This window comes from Sinocyclocheilus grahami, unplaced genomic scaffold (assembly GCF_001515645.1).
Source record: "Sinocyclocheilus grahami isolate Dianchi unplaced genomic scaffold, SAMN03320097.WGS_v1.1 scaffold26.1, whole genome shotgun sequence".
Classification (NCBI taxonomy): Eukaryota; Metazoa; Chordata; class Actinopteri; order Cypriniformes; family Cyprinidae; genus Sinocyclocheilus; species Sinocyclocheilus grahami.
This window is the reverse complement of record NW_015505205.1, coordinates 296,340-310,148: the sequence shown is the minus strand read 5'-3', so window position 1 is coordinate 310,148 and position 13,809 is coordinate 296,340. Positions and strand designations below refer to the sequence as shown.

Below are 13,809 nucleotides of genomic sequence, written 5' to 3'. Positions count from 1 at the left end.
AGCTGATAAAAACATCACAATAATCCACACAACTCCAGTCCATCAATTAATCCATAAGCCATAATACTGTTTGATCAATATCGGAACACAAATTTCTGACCCTGCATAGACAGCAATGCAACTGAAATGTTCCCAGACCCAGAAATGCAGTAAGGACTTTGGTAAAATAGTCAGTGTGACATCATTAAGTGAACCGCAATTTTATGAAGCTACGAGAGTACTTTTTGTGCGCAAAGAAAACCAAAATAACTTATTCAACAATTCTTCTCCTTCGCGACACCCTAGGGTGCCATTATGGAGAGTACCAAGACGCCTGCATTGTTTATGTGCAGAGTTATTCTTGATAATGGCGGAAGATGTGATTTTGAGGAGAAGAATTGTTGAATTAAGTCATTATTTTTGTTTTCTTTGCGCACAAAAAGTATTCTCGCAGCTTCATAAAATTACGGTTGAACCACTAATGTCACATGGACTGTTTTACCGATGTCCTTACTACGTTTCTGGGCCTGGGAACATTTCAGTTATGTTGCTGTCTATGCAGAGTCAGAAAGCTCTCGAATTTCATAATTTGGATTTCATCTTAATTTGTGTTCCGAAGATGAATGAAGGCCTGACGTGTTTGGAACGACATGAGGGTGAGTAATTAATAACAGAATTTTCATTTCTGGGTGAAGTATCCCTTTTAAAAACGTTTCGATGGATTTCTTTCTTACAAATACAGCTTTTCGCTGCACAAGATGTTTATTGATGGACTGGAGTAGTATGATGGATTACTGTGATGTTTTTAACAGCTGTTTGGACTCATTCTGACGGCACCCATTCACTGCAGATGATCGATTGGTGAGCAAGTGACGTAATGTTACATTTCTCAAAATCTTTTCAAATGAAGAAACTCATCCACATCTTGGATGGCTGGAAGGGGAGTAAATTTTCAGCAAATTTTCATTTTTGGGTGAACAATTCCTTTCAGATACGCCAGATTGCAGATATGACAGATTTAAAATGCAATTTTTTTCATATGAAATGTTTGAGTGTGTAGTTACCGTGGTGACGCCTGGATCATGAAGAGGTGCTGCATTCGTACTGAAGTGAGCCCGTTTAGCAGGTCACGCACGTCTGCCAGCATGGCCTGCACACGCTCGGGAGTCTGGGCCTGAATCATTGAGGGAGCAAGCTGGAACTGACTCATGGTCACCAAGTCACCTTCTTCACGCATCTCACTGAGCCGCTGGCACAGGAACATTTCCAACTGACCCACAGAAACACAGAAAAAGAGTTTGGTTTGGGTGAAGACTAAAGATTCTGTCTAATACTTGTAACAATGAGCTGTTGTACCTCCTTCAGCTCATTGATGAACATTCTTGATAATGGCGGAAGATGTGATTTTGAGGAGAAGAATTGTTGAATTAAGTCATTATTTTTGTTTTCTTTGCGCACAAAAAGTATTCTCGCAGCTTCATAAAATTACGGTTGAACCACTAATGTCACATGGACTGTTTTACCGATGTCCTTACTACGTTTCTGGGCCTGGGAACATTTCAGTTATGTTGCTGTCTATGCAGGGTCAGAAAGCTCTCGAATTTCATAATTTGGATTTCATCTTAATTTGTGTTCCGAAGATGAATGAAGGCCTGACGTGTTTGGAACGACATGAGGGTGAGTAATTAATAACAGAATTTTCATTTCTGGGTGAAGTATCCGAAGTATCCGAACATTTCGATGGATTTCTTTCTTACAAATACAGCTTTTCGCTGCACAAGATGTTTATTGATGGACTGGAGTAGTATGATGGATTACTGTGATGTTTTTAACAGCTGTTTGGACTCATTCTGATGGCACCCATTCACTGCAGATGATCGATTGGTGAGCAAGTGACGTAATGCTACATTTCTCAAAATCTTTTCAAATGAAGAAACTCATCTACATCTTGGATGGCTGGAAGGGGAGTAAATTTTCAGCAAATTTTCATTTTTGGGTGAACAATTCCTTTCAGATACGCCAGATTGCAGATATGACAGATTTAAAATGCAATTTTTTCATATGAAATGTTTGAGTGTGTAGTTACCGTGGTGACGCCTGGATCATGAAGAGGTGCTGCATTCGTACTGAAGTGAGCCCGTTTAGCAGGTCACGCACGTCTGCCAGCATGGCCTGCACACGCTCGGGAGTCTGGGCCTGAATCTTTGAGGGAGCAAGCTGGAACTGACTCATGGTCACCAAGTCACCTTCTTCACGCATCTCACTGAGCCGCTGGCACAGGAACATTTCCAACTGACCCACAGAAACACAGAAAAAAAGTTTGGTTTGGGTGAAGACTAAAGATTCTGTCTAATACTTGTAACAATGAGCTGTTGTACCTCCTTCAGCTCATTGATGAAATGGCCACGTGTCTGTGAGTTTTCAAGAAGAGAAAGCGCATCCTCACCTCTGGCAACACCATCAGGACCTGCAAAAGTAAAATTATTCAGCACCATACCCAGACCCAGATGAAATCTGCAGACTCTGGAGTTGCGCATTATGCACGCTGATTATAATGTGTATTTACAGAATGGATATAAATGTGTTATAAATACGATAATGGTTGCTTGTCTGTAATTCTATCCTTTTACCAAATTGCAGATCTCACATTAAAATAATTAGCTCTGATGAAAAATACAGCAAAATGTAAAATATTATAACACTTTAAAAGAGCTTTTCTATTTTAAAATGTAATTTTTTTTTGGTGCACCAGTCTTTTTTTGTGTCATGGTCCTTTGGAAATTTTTTTTTTTAAATCTATAAATGTAATTTATAGTAATTAATTCACGCTTTCAGATGTTGTGGATACTGAACTAATTTTATTTCATAAAATTAAGATGGTTCAAAAATGTTGATTATTAATAATTTAATAATTAATTATAGGTATGTCCATGTAATATACGTTTATATATTAATCATTAATAATTGTTTATTATTACGTGTTCTTTATCTCTTAATACGTTACATTTTATCACACTGTTTTCCATAATTACGAATCTGGTAATATAAAGTTATTTATATCACATTCAAAAAGCTGTCAATTCAACACATTATTATTTTTTTCAGAAAAGTTCCTTCAATGCAACAGCAAATCTCAAACAATTAAATGGTTTTTGATCATCTGTAGCCTATTTATTTTTCTTATTATGGTACTTTTCGTATATATAAAAAGGAAGAAAAAGATACATTAATTTGCTTACTTTTCAAAAGGTAAACGCATATCTTCTATATCTATATCTATCTATAACGTATCGCTTTTTATTTCTCCTCTTTCCTTCTACTTGTTTCGCTTCTGTTTCAGTTTTTATTACCATTTCTTACTATGTGTCAGTAAGTTGTTGTTTTTTAGCAAGTTTAGTAAGTTTGGCAGTGTTATTTTTAGGATTACTGATAAACTACTGTCGTTTGATTTGTATTATTTGTATTTGTTATTTATTTTAATTTTAGTTCAATTATGTCTAAATGTATTATGTCTGTATAGGTATTTTATTAAGTTTTAGTTTAATTGAATTTGAGTTATTTTAATACTTCAACAAACTAAATGGAAATGAAATAATATATATATATTAAATTTATAAATGTGTATGTATATATATATATATATATATATATATGTGTGTGTGTGTGTGTGTGTGTGTGTGTGTGGTTGTACATAAACATATGTAGTTGTTTTTTTGGTGTTTGGCTTAGTGTTATGTTAGAATCATTATACTCTTATACCTTTTGTTCTTTAATATTTTGAATTGTTTTTAGCTTTATTTTTTGTTTTTCATTTAAATGTTAAGTTTTGAAATTTTGTTGTATGCATTTGTCATTTTTATTTAATTTCTTTCTTTTTAAAATGTGTATAGGTAGTATTTATAAAGTTTTAGCTTTTAGTTTTGGATCTGTTTTTAGTTGTTTTAATACTACAATTGATTGCTTCTGTTGTCCTCATTTGTAAGTCGCTTCGGATAAAAGCGTTTAATAAATGACTAAAAAACAAAGAAAAATAAATATATTTGGTTTTACTATGTCAAATAACCTATTCATTTTCCTTTGACTGAGTGACAAACATCAGAAGTAGTATGTCCACTAGATGGCGCGATTTCCTTTTAAAGAAATAGTGTGTCATATTACATTGTTTCGTACTTATAAGCAGGGCTGGCAATAACAACAAGAAATAGTCATTTTACATTTTCTTGCACCATATGCATTGCAATTTCAACTTACACTTTATGTGGACATAAATTTATGGTAAATATCCTGCTCTTTTCTCAGTTTTATTTGAACAAGGTGGTTTTATAGATTTTCTGTTTGCCGGATCACAACACTCCTTATCTAAGTGTCTGCCAAAGGGACTTTGGCTGTAAATATGACTGCAGGTGTCTCAGGTGTTTCTAACAAGAGGCTCCTCCCGTCGTACAGTTGACAGAAATATCTATTTCGTCTTCTGTTTTCTGACAGAGCAGATTAAAATCAGCAAAGAAATAAAGCAGAAAGTTTGAAATAAAGGTCAGTATGACACTATTATGCAATGTTAAAATCAAAGATAGGATTGTAGTTCTGCTTCTTAAAGTTTGGATATCTTGGGCAACTCCAGCAACACTACGCTTAATACACAGGAGAGGCCTTTGAAAAGAAACTTGCACTGTACTCCAAACAGAGCACTTTTAATCACTCCAAAGACAATTTCAGCACCTTGCTGAAAGCAGAAAGCAGAATTTTAATCCTAAATCGGTTAAGTTCTTTTATAGTCTTGTGAAGCACAATGGCTGTAACAGTTAAAGGGAACCATATAGGCAATGCTTTATTTTCATATTTTTTGAATGACATTCAAACCTGCTCCTATCTCAGCTGGGGATCCAGTATCAGTCTGTGATTTCCCCACATTATGCAAATGTGGGCATCATCTGTCTGGTGGCCTTGCGAAATTAAACATCAGAGGTGAAATTGTGAACAAGCTCAGGTGGAAAGCGTCCTTCTGTTGTTATAACCCCCTACAATCCGAAAAAATCCTTTATATGTGAAAACCATATTCAAGAATGCAAACCATGTGTGAATACAAACCACTGACTTTTGCATTTGCAGTATGAAACTAAACCAGAGCAAACATACAAACAATTATATTTTCTTTGTCAAAAGGTATAACTGTAGACATGTATTTGCAAATACAAAGTAAAAATTCACAAAATGTATTGTGTGTGTGGAAGTACGCTGTGTGAGATATTTTATATCACATATAATACTATGGTTATGTATATGTGTGTGTGTGTTTATTAATATGTCTATATAGTTTTATTATTTTTATATTTCAGTTTTAGTTATTTTAGTTCCATTTTAGTCAAAATTAAGCTAAATGAAAATGAGAAATATTACTTAGGAAATTAGCTAAAATAGAAAAAAAAGAAGTTTTTTTTTATATATTTTATTTCGATTTATTTTATTTCAAGTTTTTTTTGATGGTTTTAGTTAATTATAATAACCCATATAATATCTCATATAATTGCCTTTTATTTTCATAGACAATAACTTTTATTAATTTTTACTTTCACTTTGTAGTATGCTCGAGTCTAGACAGACGGACAGACAGACAGATAGATAGATAGATAGATAGATAGATAGATGATAGATGATAGATAGATGATTGATAGATAGATAGATGATATAGATGCTAGATGATTGATAGATAGATAGATGATAGATAGATAGATGATAGATAGATAAATGATTGATAGATAGATGATTGATAGATAGATGATAGATAGATGATTGATAGATAGATGATTGATAGATAGATAGATGATAGATAGATAGATGATATAGATGCTAGATGATAGATAGATGATATAGATGCTAGATGATAGATAGATAGATAGATAGATAGATAGATAGATAGATAGATAGATAGATAGATAGATAGAAACATAGGCTGAATTTATTTACTGATAGAGTTTCTCTGCAGTCCATCTTGATTTGGTAAGGTGAGCACCTTTTTGGTTGACCATGCAAATGTTAAACCAACTTCACGCTCCCATGAGGTCGTTCACTCGGATTGCCCTCCCTCTTTCGATCACATGGCTGTAACATTTACTCATGTTGCATTGGGTTGGACCTAATGTTCAACTTGGACTGAAACAGTGTGTTTGTGTGAGGCAATAGGCTGCTGTCTGAGCAGGAGAGGGAGATAAAACAAGACTGATAAAGAGAGAGGGAGTAAGGGAGGGACCAAGAGAGAGGAAGGGGAAAGAGAACACCTGTAGCATGAGACACTGCACTCAAAGCAGACATTCAGTAGGGAGATTAATTAAGAGAAGGGGAAGCAAAAAGGTGAGAAGGTATTAGCAGCTCTCAGCAGACTGAACTTGAGCGGTAAAGTGAAGTTACTAAGTGAACAAAGGGGGCAAGGCTGTCAATGCGACAATGGTTTAACTTCTTCTGGACACCTGTTCTTCTGAACCAAGAGCACCTTTGAAAGAAGTGAACACATCTTGTCAGGTGAGAACTGATCACTTGCTCCTTTTTGTGTTTTGAAGTGAATTTGTTAAAATATTGTTTGTGAACATGCATTTGTTCTTGTATTTCTTCAAGATGCCCTTTTTTTGCATATACAAGAACATTAGAGTTCACATTCATAGATAGATAGATAGATAGATAGATAGATAGATAGATAGATAGATAGATAGAAACATAGGCTGAATTTATTTACTGATAGAGTTTCTCTGCAGTCCATCTTGATTTGGTAAGGTGAGCACCTTTTTGGTTGACCATGCAAATGTTAAACCAACTTCACGCTCCCATGAGGTCGTTCACTCGGATTGCCCTCCCTCTTTCGATCACATGGCTGTAACATTTACTCATGTTGCATTGGGTTGGACCTAATGTTCAACTTGGACTGAAACAGTGTGTTTGTGTGAGGCAATAGGCTGCTGTCTGAGCAGGAGAGGGAGATAAAACAAGACTGATAAAGAGAGAGGGAGTAAGGGAGGGACCAAGAGAGAGGAAGGGGAAAGAGAACACCTGTAGCATGAGACACTGCACTCAAAGCAGACATTCAGTAGGGAGATTAATTAAGAGAAGGGGAAGCAAAAAGGTGAGAAGGTATTAGCAGCTCTCAGCAGACTGAACTTGAGCGGTAAAGTGAAGTTACTAAGTGAACAAAGGGGGCAAGGCTGTCAATGCGACAATGGTTTAACTTCTTCTGGACACCTGTTCTTCTGAACCAAGAGCACCTTTGAAAGAAGTGAACACATCTTGTCAGGTGAGAACTGATCACTTGCTCCTTTTTGTGTTTTGAAGTGAATTTGTTAAAATATTGTTTGTGAACATGCATTTGTTCTTGTATTTCTTCAAGATGCCCTTTTTTTGCATATACAAGAACATTAGAGTTCACATTCTTAATTTGACTGATTTAGTTTAAAACTTAAATTAAATGCATAAAACATTATTTAAAAATAACAAAATAAAATTAGATAAAATAAAAATAAAAGAAATAAAATGAAATGAAATAAAACAAAAAATAAAGTTAGCAAAAATTATAAAATGAAATATTAAGTCTTAGAAAACCGTACAATATAGGAAAAACATATATATATATATATATTATATAAAGAAAAAATAAAATGATGAAATGATAAAAACTATATAGACATTTTAAAAACAGTCCTGATAAAAATGACAAAAACGCACAACAAAATTACTCAAATTTAACCGAAATTTACATGAAAACTGAATACATAAAAACAAATTCAAAACATTTAATAAAAACTATAATAGTATCGATGTGATACTAAAGTAGTAACACTGGTCTTAACCATTTAACAATGAAAAATGAATTTAAAGTGAAATGAACAAACATGAGTAGTTGGAGAGGAATTTAATCATGAATTCTCCTAACAGAGCCCGTTATGAACAAATGCTATATGAAGGCCTCTCTTGAGAGGCTGTAGGCTACATGGGAAGCTTGATATGCTATGTTACAGGCCCAGAAGAGAGAGAAGTATAGCATTCAGGACACAAACAGCAGCAGTATGATGTCCAGGCCTAGACTTGCAGGCAAACTTGACACCCTCCATGACTGCTCTGAATACGGCAGGGCATAAATATTGTTCCAAAGCAGTTTTGCAGAGAATAAAACTTACATCCCCCAATAATCAATATATGCTAGAATGATACAAAGTACAAACGATTATTTTAAACACAATTCTTTTAAAATGTAAGTTTTGAAATAAATAAATATTTACACTTACAAAACATACAGTATATTAAATAAATATTCAGATAGATAGATAGATAGATAGTCTACCAAAATGCTTTTCATTGCTAAAACTCATCTAATATTTTTGGCCTGATCTCTAAATCTAAATCCAATTTCTTTATTTTACCAAAAATGAATTGCACCTGGAAGTCAGAAATGAGCTTGTCATGTTGTAGTGGAATTCGCCATAAAAAGTACATTCACATGGAGACACTGCCTTGTTTCATGCGTGAACCCTCTATGACTGAACAATATTCTACCAGAAATATATTGGGTGGCAACGGCCAAGTGAAGGGTGTGTTTACTAGTGCCTTCTAAAGATCACTTCAGGTCTGATACTTAAAATCTCATCACACACCAATGCTATAAAACCTGCTGCATTCGCTGGACGACCCAGCACATGTTCATTCATACATTCCATTTAGCCATGACTATGACAATGCTGTTAAGGTACCAGATGACACACCCTAGTGTGATACCAGCCATACACATTACTATTACCAGGTGTTACCAGTCTCCAGTGTTTACACTGGTTGCTATCACATAGGTAAATCATTGTACATCCTTTGTGATGTGTACAATAGCTATACACAGTCTGTCCAATATTACACAACAAATGATACTCTATCAGTGTAGGACGAAATACTAAGTTATCCATCAAGGAGCTGTTCAAGTGTCTTCACGCAATGTTATTTTGGTGCATCTCAGATCTCAAGGGAGTGACAGGGGATCCAGTGGTGCTGTTCATTAATTAAACAGCTGAGCAGCAGAGTCAGGTGTCCTCTTGTTATTCTAATCTAATTATTGGATGAGGAGACACACATATTACCTCAGAGAGAACTAGTGTTGCTGCTTACAATGTGCTAAATTATGCAAATGAGCCTTTATGATAATGTTCTAATATGTTTTTGTAACCATAAAAGCACATCCTAGGGCAAAAACCATCTGGGTGTTGGTGATAAATGCACGAGTCTTATGCTATGGACTGGAGAAATAAGCAGCTTGCAGACTCGCTGTTAAATTACGAGTTGGAATCTGTATTTTGAAACATTACTCAGTATCTTTCATCTACCTAACAAATCTGCATTCGTGTTACAGGTCTACTTTGCTATCTTCCCTTCGCACCTGTCATGGCCGACCCTGCCTGGTGGAAGCTCACCTTCCTGAGGAAAAAGAAGTCAGAGCCAAAGGTCCTGTATGAAATACCACCCGACTTCAGCACCAACAATGCGAAAAAAGACCTGGGCAACGACGACGCAGACAGCGATTTAGACGCCAGACTGGAAAAAATAGTGGATAAATCTGCCACTAAGGGCCGTCATGTAAAAGTCTCCCATTCTGGGCGGTTTAAAGAGAAGAAGAAGATTCGCGCGACTCTGGCGGAAACCCCGAGCCTTTTCCCCGAACCTGCTCGGACTGACAAGAGCCATGTGGAAAAATAACTTCCAGACGAAGCACACAGTTTGCAGCCTGTTTATACATACATACTAATTTTTACTCTTTCTTATTTGAAAGGCTGCATGTTGAGTGGAGTTACCACAGACGCAGCGAAGATACTGGAACAGAAAATTATTATTTTTCACCGGCCATACTTTAATTGAAAAGCAACCCCAAGATGTAAATCATAAACACCATATTGTAATGCTCATAAAATGTCTTATTATCACTGTGGGAAAAACCTGACAAGGAAGACACAGAAACCTTATCCAACTCTCATTTATAAATCACACAATCCGTTAATTTTGTGGCGAATGGTCATAAAAATGTACATTATTGTGTAATAACTAATCTCAAACCTGTGGGAAACAGACTGTTGTTTAGGTTGCAATTTGATGTGCCCTTCGATTAGCACTTGATCATGTGTTTTTTATGGTTGTGGACGCTCAGTTGTGCATATCTCTGATTAGATCATTTATCATAAAATTATTCAATTAGGGCAAGGACAGTCAAAAGTCACAGCACGTTAGAAATAGGTTCTCCACAACTATAGCTTTAATTTGTCTTGTTTAATTTGTACTTGCCTATTGTTTACTGAGATCTTTAAATGTTATTGTTAGAATATGCAAAATAAAGATTTTTATTTCATTGCAGAGATGTTCAATTGTGGAGAAGTACAAAAAGTTGTTTGAACGCCACCGCCATCTGCTGGCAAAAAAGCACAATGAGCATCGCTGCAAAAATTAAACGGGTTTATTACTGTATATTTACTGTAAGAAAAAGTCCCCATCCATTACAGAATGACAGCCAAATTCAGACAGTTATTTTAGATCAACATTACATTTGGCACATTTATTAACACACAATCTAATCATATTTCACATTTGTCTTGTAGACTATTTAGTTGTTTATCATTAACACATTTATAGATGTGCAAAACATCAAACAGAGCAACATATTGGGTGTTTCTTGTTGTGACAGAAGTCCAAAGTCTATGTTTTCTGAAACTACAATTACGGCTGCAAGTACAGCTGTGCTTTTTTAATTATTAATAAACATCAGGCAGTCAACAGACTTTGCACTTACAAGTAGTAGATTAAGAATGTGTTGAGGTCCGTCTTGAAGGCTTAAAAATGCTGCAACGAAGCACCATTTTGTAATGCAACATGATTTATATTCATAAAATCATGTATGCAGTTATCAACATAAATCTCCCTTCTGGTTTTGGTTAAGACGATACGAATGCAGGACGAATATGGAATGATAAGTCTTCACTAGTCAGTTGATGCTCTGGTGGCATTATTTGCGACAGTCGCTGTCAAGTAATGATGATGTATTGATGTCACAGACGGTGATGTTGATTTCACAGCATGTCCTCTATTAGGGGGATAAGCGTTGGTATACCCAGCCTCCCTCAGCTTGATGCTGCATATCCCCCAGCTCAGTCTCTCCCTCTTTTGGCCGCAAAAAGACTATTCGGTCATGTAATCTATTGGTCTGACCCTGCCAGAACTCAATCAGGTGGGGTTTTACAATGTATCCACCCCTGCGAAAAAATATATATCCATAAAAATAAATGAAACTAAAATATAACTGTCTACATACAAACACAGACAGGGATTTGATATTAATAAACAAAAATTACTCACCAGTAATCTGGCATTGGTACATTAGTGTTCTTATACTTTTCCTCAAGCTCTGCATTATTGTCTCTCAGGTACTTTAAGGGTGACACACAACAAATTATTAATAAATCAGGTGTTGCACCAAACCAGGAAAATAATTAACATTAATCGTGTATAATTATCATTATGAGTGTTTGGCTGAATGCTGAGTTAATGCTGAGTTTGGCTGTGTTAACTGCATTATTTATATACTCTTATTATTTTTATTTGCAGTTTGAATTAGCTTTTCTTTTTTTTATATTTTCAGTTTTTATTTTAACTATAGTTTCATTTTTTGTTATTTTTGTTATGTGCTTTTGTCAATTGTATAAGTTTTTTTTAGATGTAATTTATTTTTATTTTTTATTTACATTTAGTTAGTAATTTTAGTACTTAAATATATTTCAGTTGGGTTCCAAGACAACATCATTTGTTGAATTAGTTTATGGTTTTCATTTAATATTTATATTTTATTTCAGCTTTATTTCAATTAGCAAAAATTTTTTTTTAAATAGTTTTAATTAATGATAATAACCCTGGATGGTGGTGATAATGCTACTCACTTGTCGGCTTGGTATTACTGTGCTCTGCCTGCTAACAACAGCCCCGATTTGACTGCCCTTGGGCCTTGAGTGGAAATAATCACGTGAAATCTCATATGGGATTCTCTCTACAGTGCCTTCAATGCGAATCTGTTAGGATACAACAAAAAAATGCAATGGGGTCAAAAACTACATTCAAAATGTGTTACATTTTTTGTCATTTAAACTGAAATATGGAAAAGATTATCCAAAGAATTAGCTGGAGAAGATTCTGAGATCCCCCAAAAAAATAAAAAGCTTACCTGTCTGTTTAATGGTTCCCAGTAAAATACAAGACAGGCCTGGGGATTGCTGTCCTATTTGATTGTAAAATAAATAAATACATTTTAAAAATACAAGACGTGAAAACGATGAGAAGGTAAACCCATAAGGACATTTTCTAAACAAAATTTGGTTTTAAAAGACTCACCAGCTCTGTACCTTTCCGACTCTCATAGTTGGTAAAGAAGCGAAATCCCTCCTCGCTGTAGCCTTTTAGAAGAACCATGCGTGCAGAGGGGTGACCATCCCTTTTGAGAAAACAAGAAGGGGAAATTTTGGGGAAAATATATGCATTATATTTAAGTTGCTCTGTTTATTTCCAAGTATTGATGAACCGCACGACATCCATTCTTACTTGGTGGCTGTTGCAAGACACATTGCATTGGCTTCTCCCACCTCAGGGCATTTAGTGGCTTGATCAAACCAGCTGCCGAATTCCTTAATTGGATCTAAAGAAGCAAGCTGATCCTCCTCAAAACACTATAGTATGAAAATGATAAATAAGAAAATTAATACATTTATTGTATATTATTTTTAAATTACTTGGCTTTCCATTGTGACATATATGGCATAGTAATTTTAAATACCCCATAACTGACCTAGTACAGTATCCTTTACTGTGTTGTTGTTACTGTGTTCAGCCAATAGGATCTTTAAAGGGCTCTTTACCAAATATGCTATTACTATAACACTAACCCATGCATAACTGATATGGAAAGCATGTTTGATGGTCAAAGGCTGTCTCATAATTGTGTTTAAAGTTGTCTCTTTTCATATAATCTTAATTAGTAAGTGATTGAAAGTCAAGGTCAACTGACAATGCATGCATTTTTGAAAAGGCATTTGGCAAGCACGCAATTTAGCTGCAGATAATACATAAAAAGGCTAATAATTTAAACGCACACTGACAAGGTTTTATAGAATAATACAGAAAATGGCGGCTCTGCATATCTAGCTTTTTGATGTAAAATTCATGATATGATACTCTGTATAATATGTCTTTTGAATAGGGTCTCAGGTCATGGTCATACATATACCTGAAATAAACCTAAAATATACGTGTCCCACCTCCTGATCGCTCTTATAGCTCTTTCTCATGTTACTCAGATCCATGTCGGTGCCGCTGTCAGTACAATTCCTGCAGAAAAACGAGGTAAATAACGAAGTACTGAGGACTGTCAAGGTAACGGGTTCAATAAACTTCACAATATTGCCGATGTTGCTGGACGTGCAGAAGCGCAAATAGTTAGACGTCTCATGCCTGCAACTCCAAACCTGCGTTATCACGTTCATGCTCTTACGTAAAATGAAAAGCAGTCGGTTTTGTAACTAACCTCTAATTTTTGGAATTAATTTAGGAATGAAAAAAATATTAAAAATAAATACGTTAATCAAGTAATCATTAATTTGATATTCTATAATTAATTTATATTTTTAAATTACCTTAATATAATAATAAGAAAAAACAATTTCTGTTTCGTAAAACTTAAAAAAAAAAATATATAATTTTGTGGTATTTTTTAATTATATTTTATTTTATTTGTATTTTTGTAGCCATAAAGACTTTTATTTTGTAAGTACGATTCAACAA

At 34.9% G+C, this 13,809-nt stretch overlaps 2 protein-coding genes and 1 long non-coding RNA gene across 3 annotated transcripts; 1 reads left to right on the top strand and 2 right to left on the bottom strand.

Moving 5' to 3' along the window:
• Positions 1–2,068: 2,068 nt before the first annotated feature.
• Positions 2,069–8,857, bottom strand: LOC107565750 (uncharacterized). The gene is made up of 3 exons (XR_001606416.1): positions 8,847–8,857; positions 2,358–2,446; positions 2,069–2,271 (listed from the first exon to the last, which is right to left on the bottom strand). It is a non-coding gene; the product is annotated as an uncharacterized lncRNA (long non-coding RNA).
• On the top strand, positions 6,482–9,882 carry LOC107565730 (proline-rich protein 15-like protein B). The gene is made up of 2 exons (XM_016251002.1): positions 6,482–6,495; positions 9,353–9,882. Exon 2 carries the CDS (start codon positions 9,385–9,387, stop codon positions 9,694–9,696), a length of 312 nt encoding a protein of 103 aa, XP_016106488.1. The 5' UTR covers positions 6,482–6,495; positions 9,353–9,384; the 3' UTR covers positions 9,697–9,882.
• Positions 9,875–13,505, bottom strand: LOC107565739 (pyridoxine-5'-phosphate oxidase-like). Its single transcript, XM_016251013.1, has 7 exons — positions 13,287–13,505; positions 12,574–12,698; positions 12,367–12,466; positions 12,200–12,253; positions 11,919–12,047; positions 11,341–11,411; positions 9,875–11,237 (listed from the first exon to the last, which is right to left on the bottom strand). The coding sequence occupies exons 1-7, from the start codon at positions 13,329–13,331 to the stop codon at positions 11,072–11,074; spliced, it is 690 nt and encodes a 229-aa protein (XP_016106499.1). The 5' UTR covers positions 13,332–13,505; the 3' UTR covers positions 9,875–11,071.
• Positions 13,506–13,809: the final 304 nt, after the last annotated feature.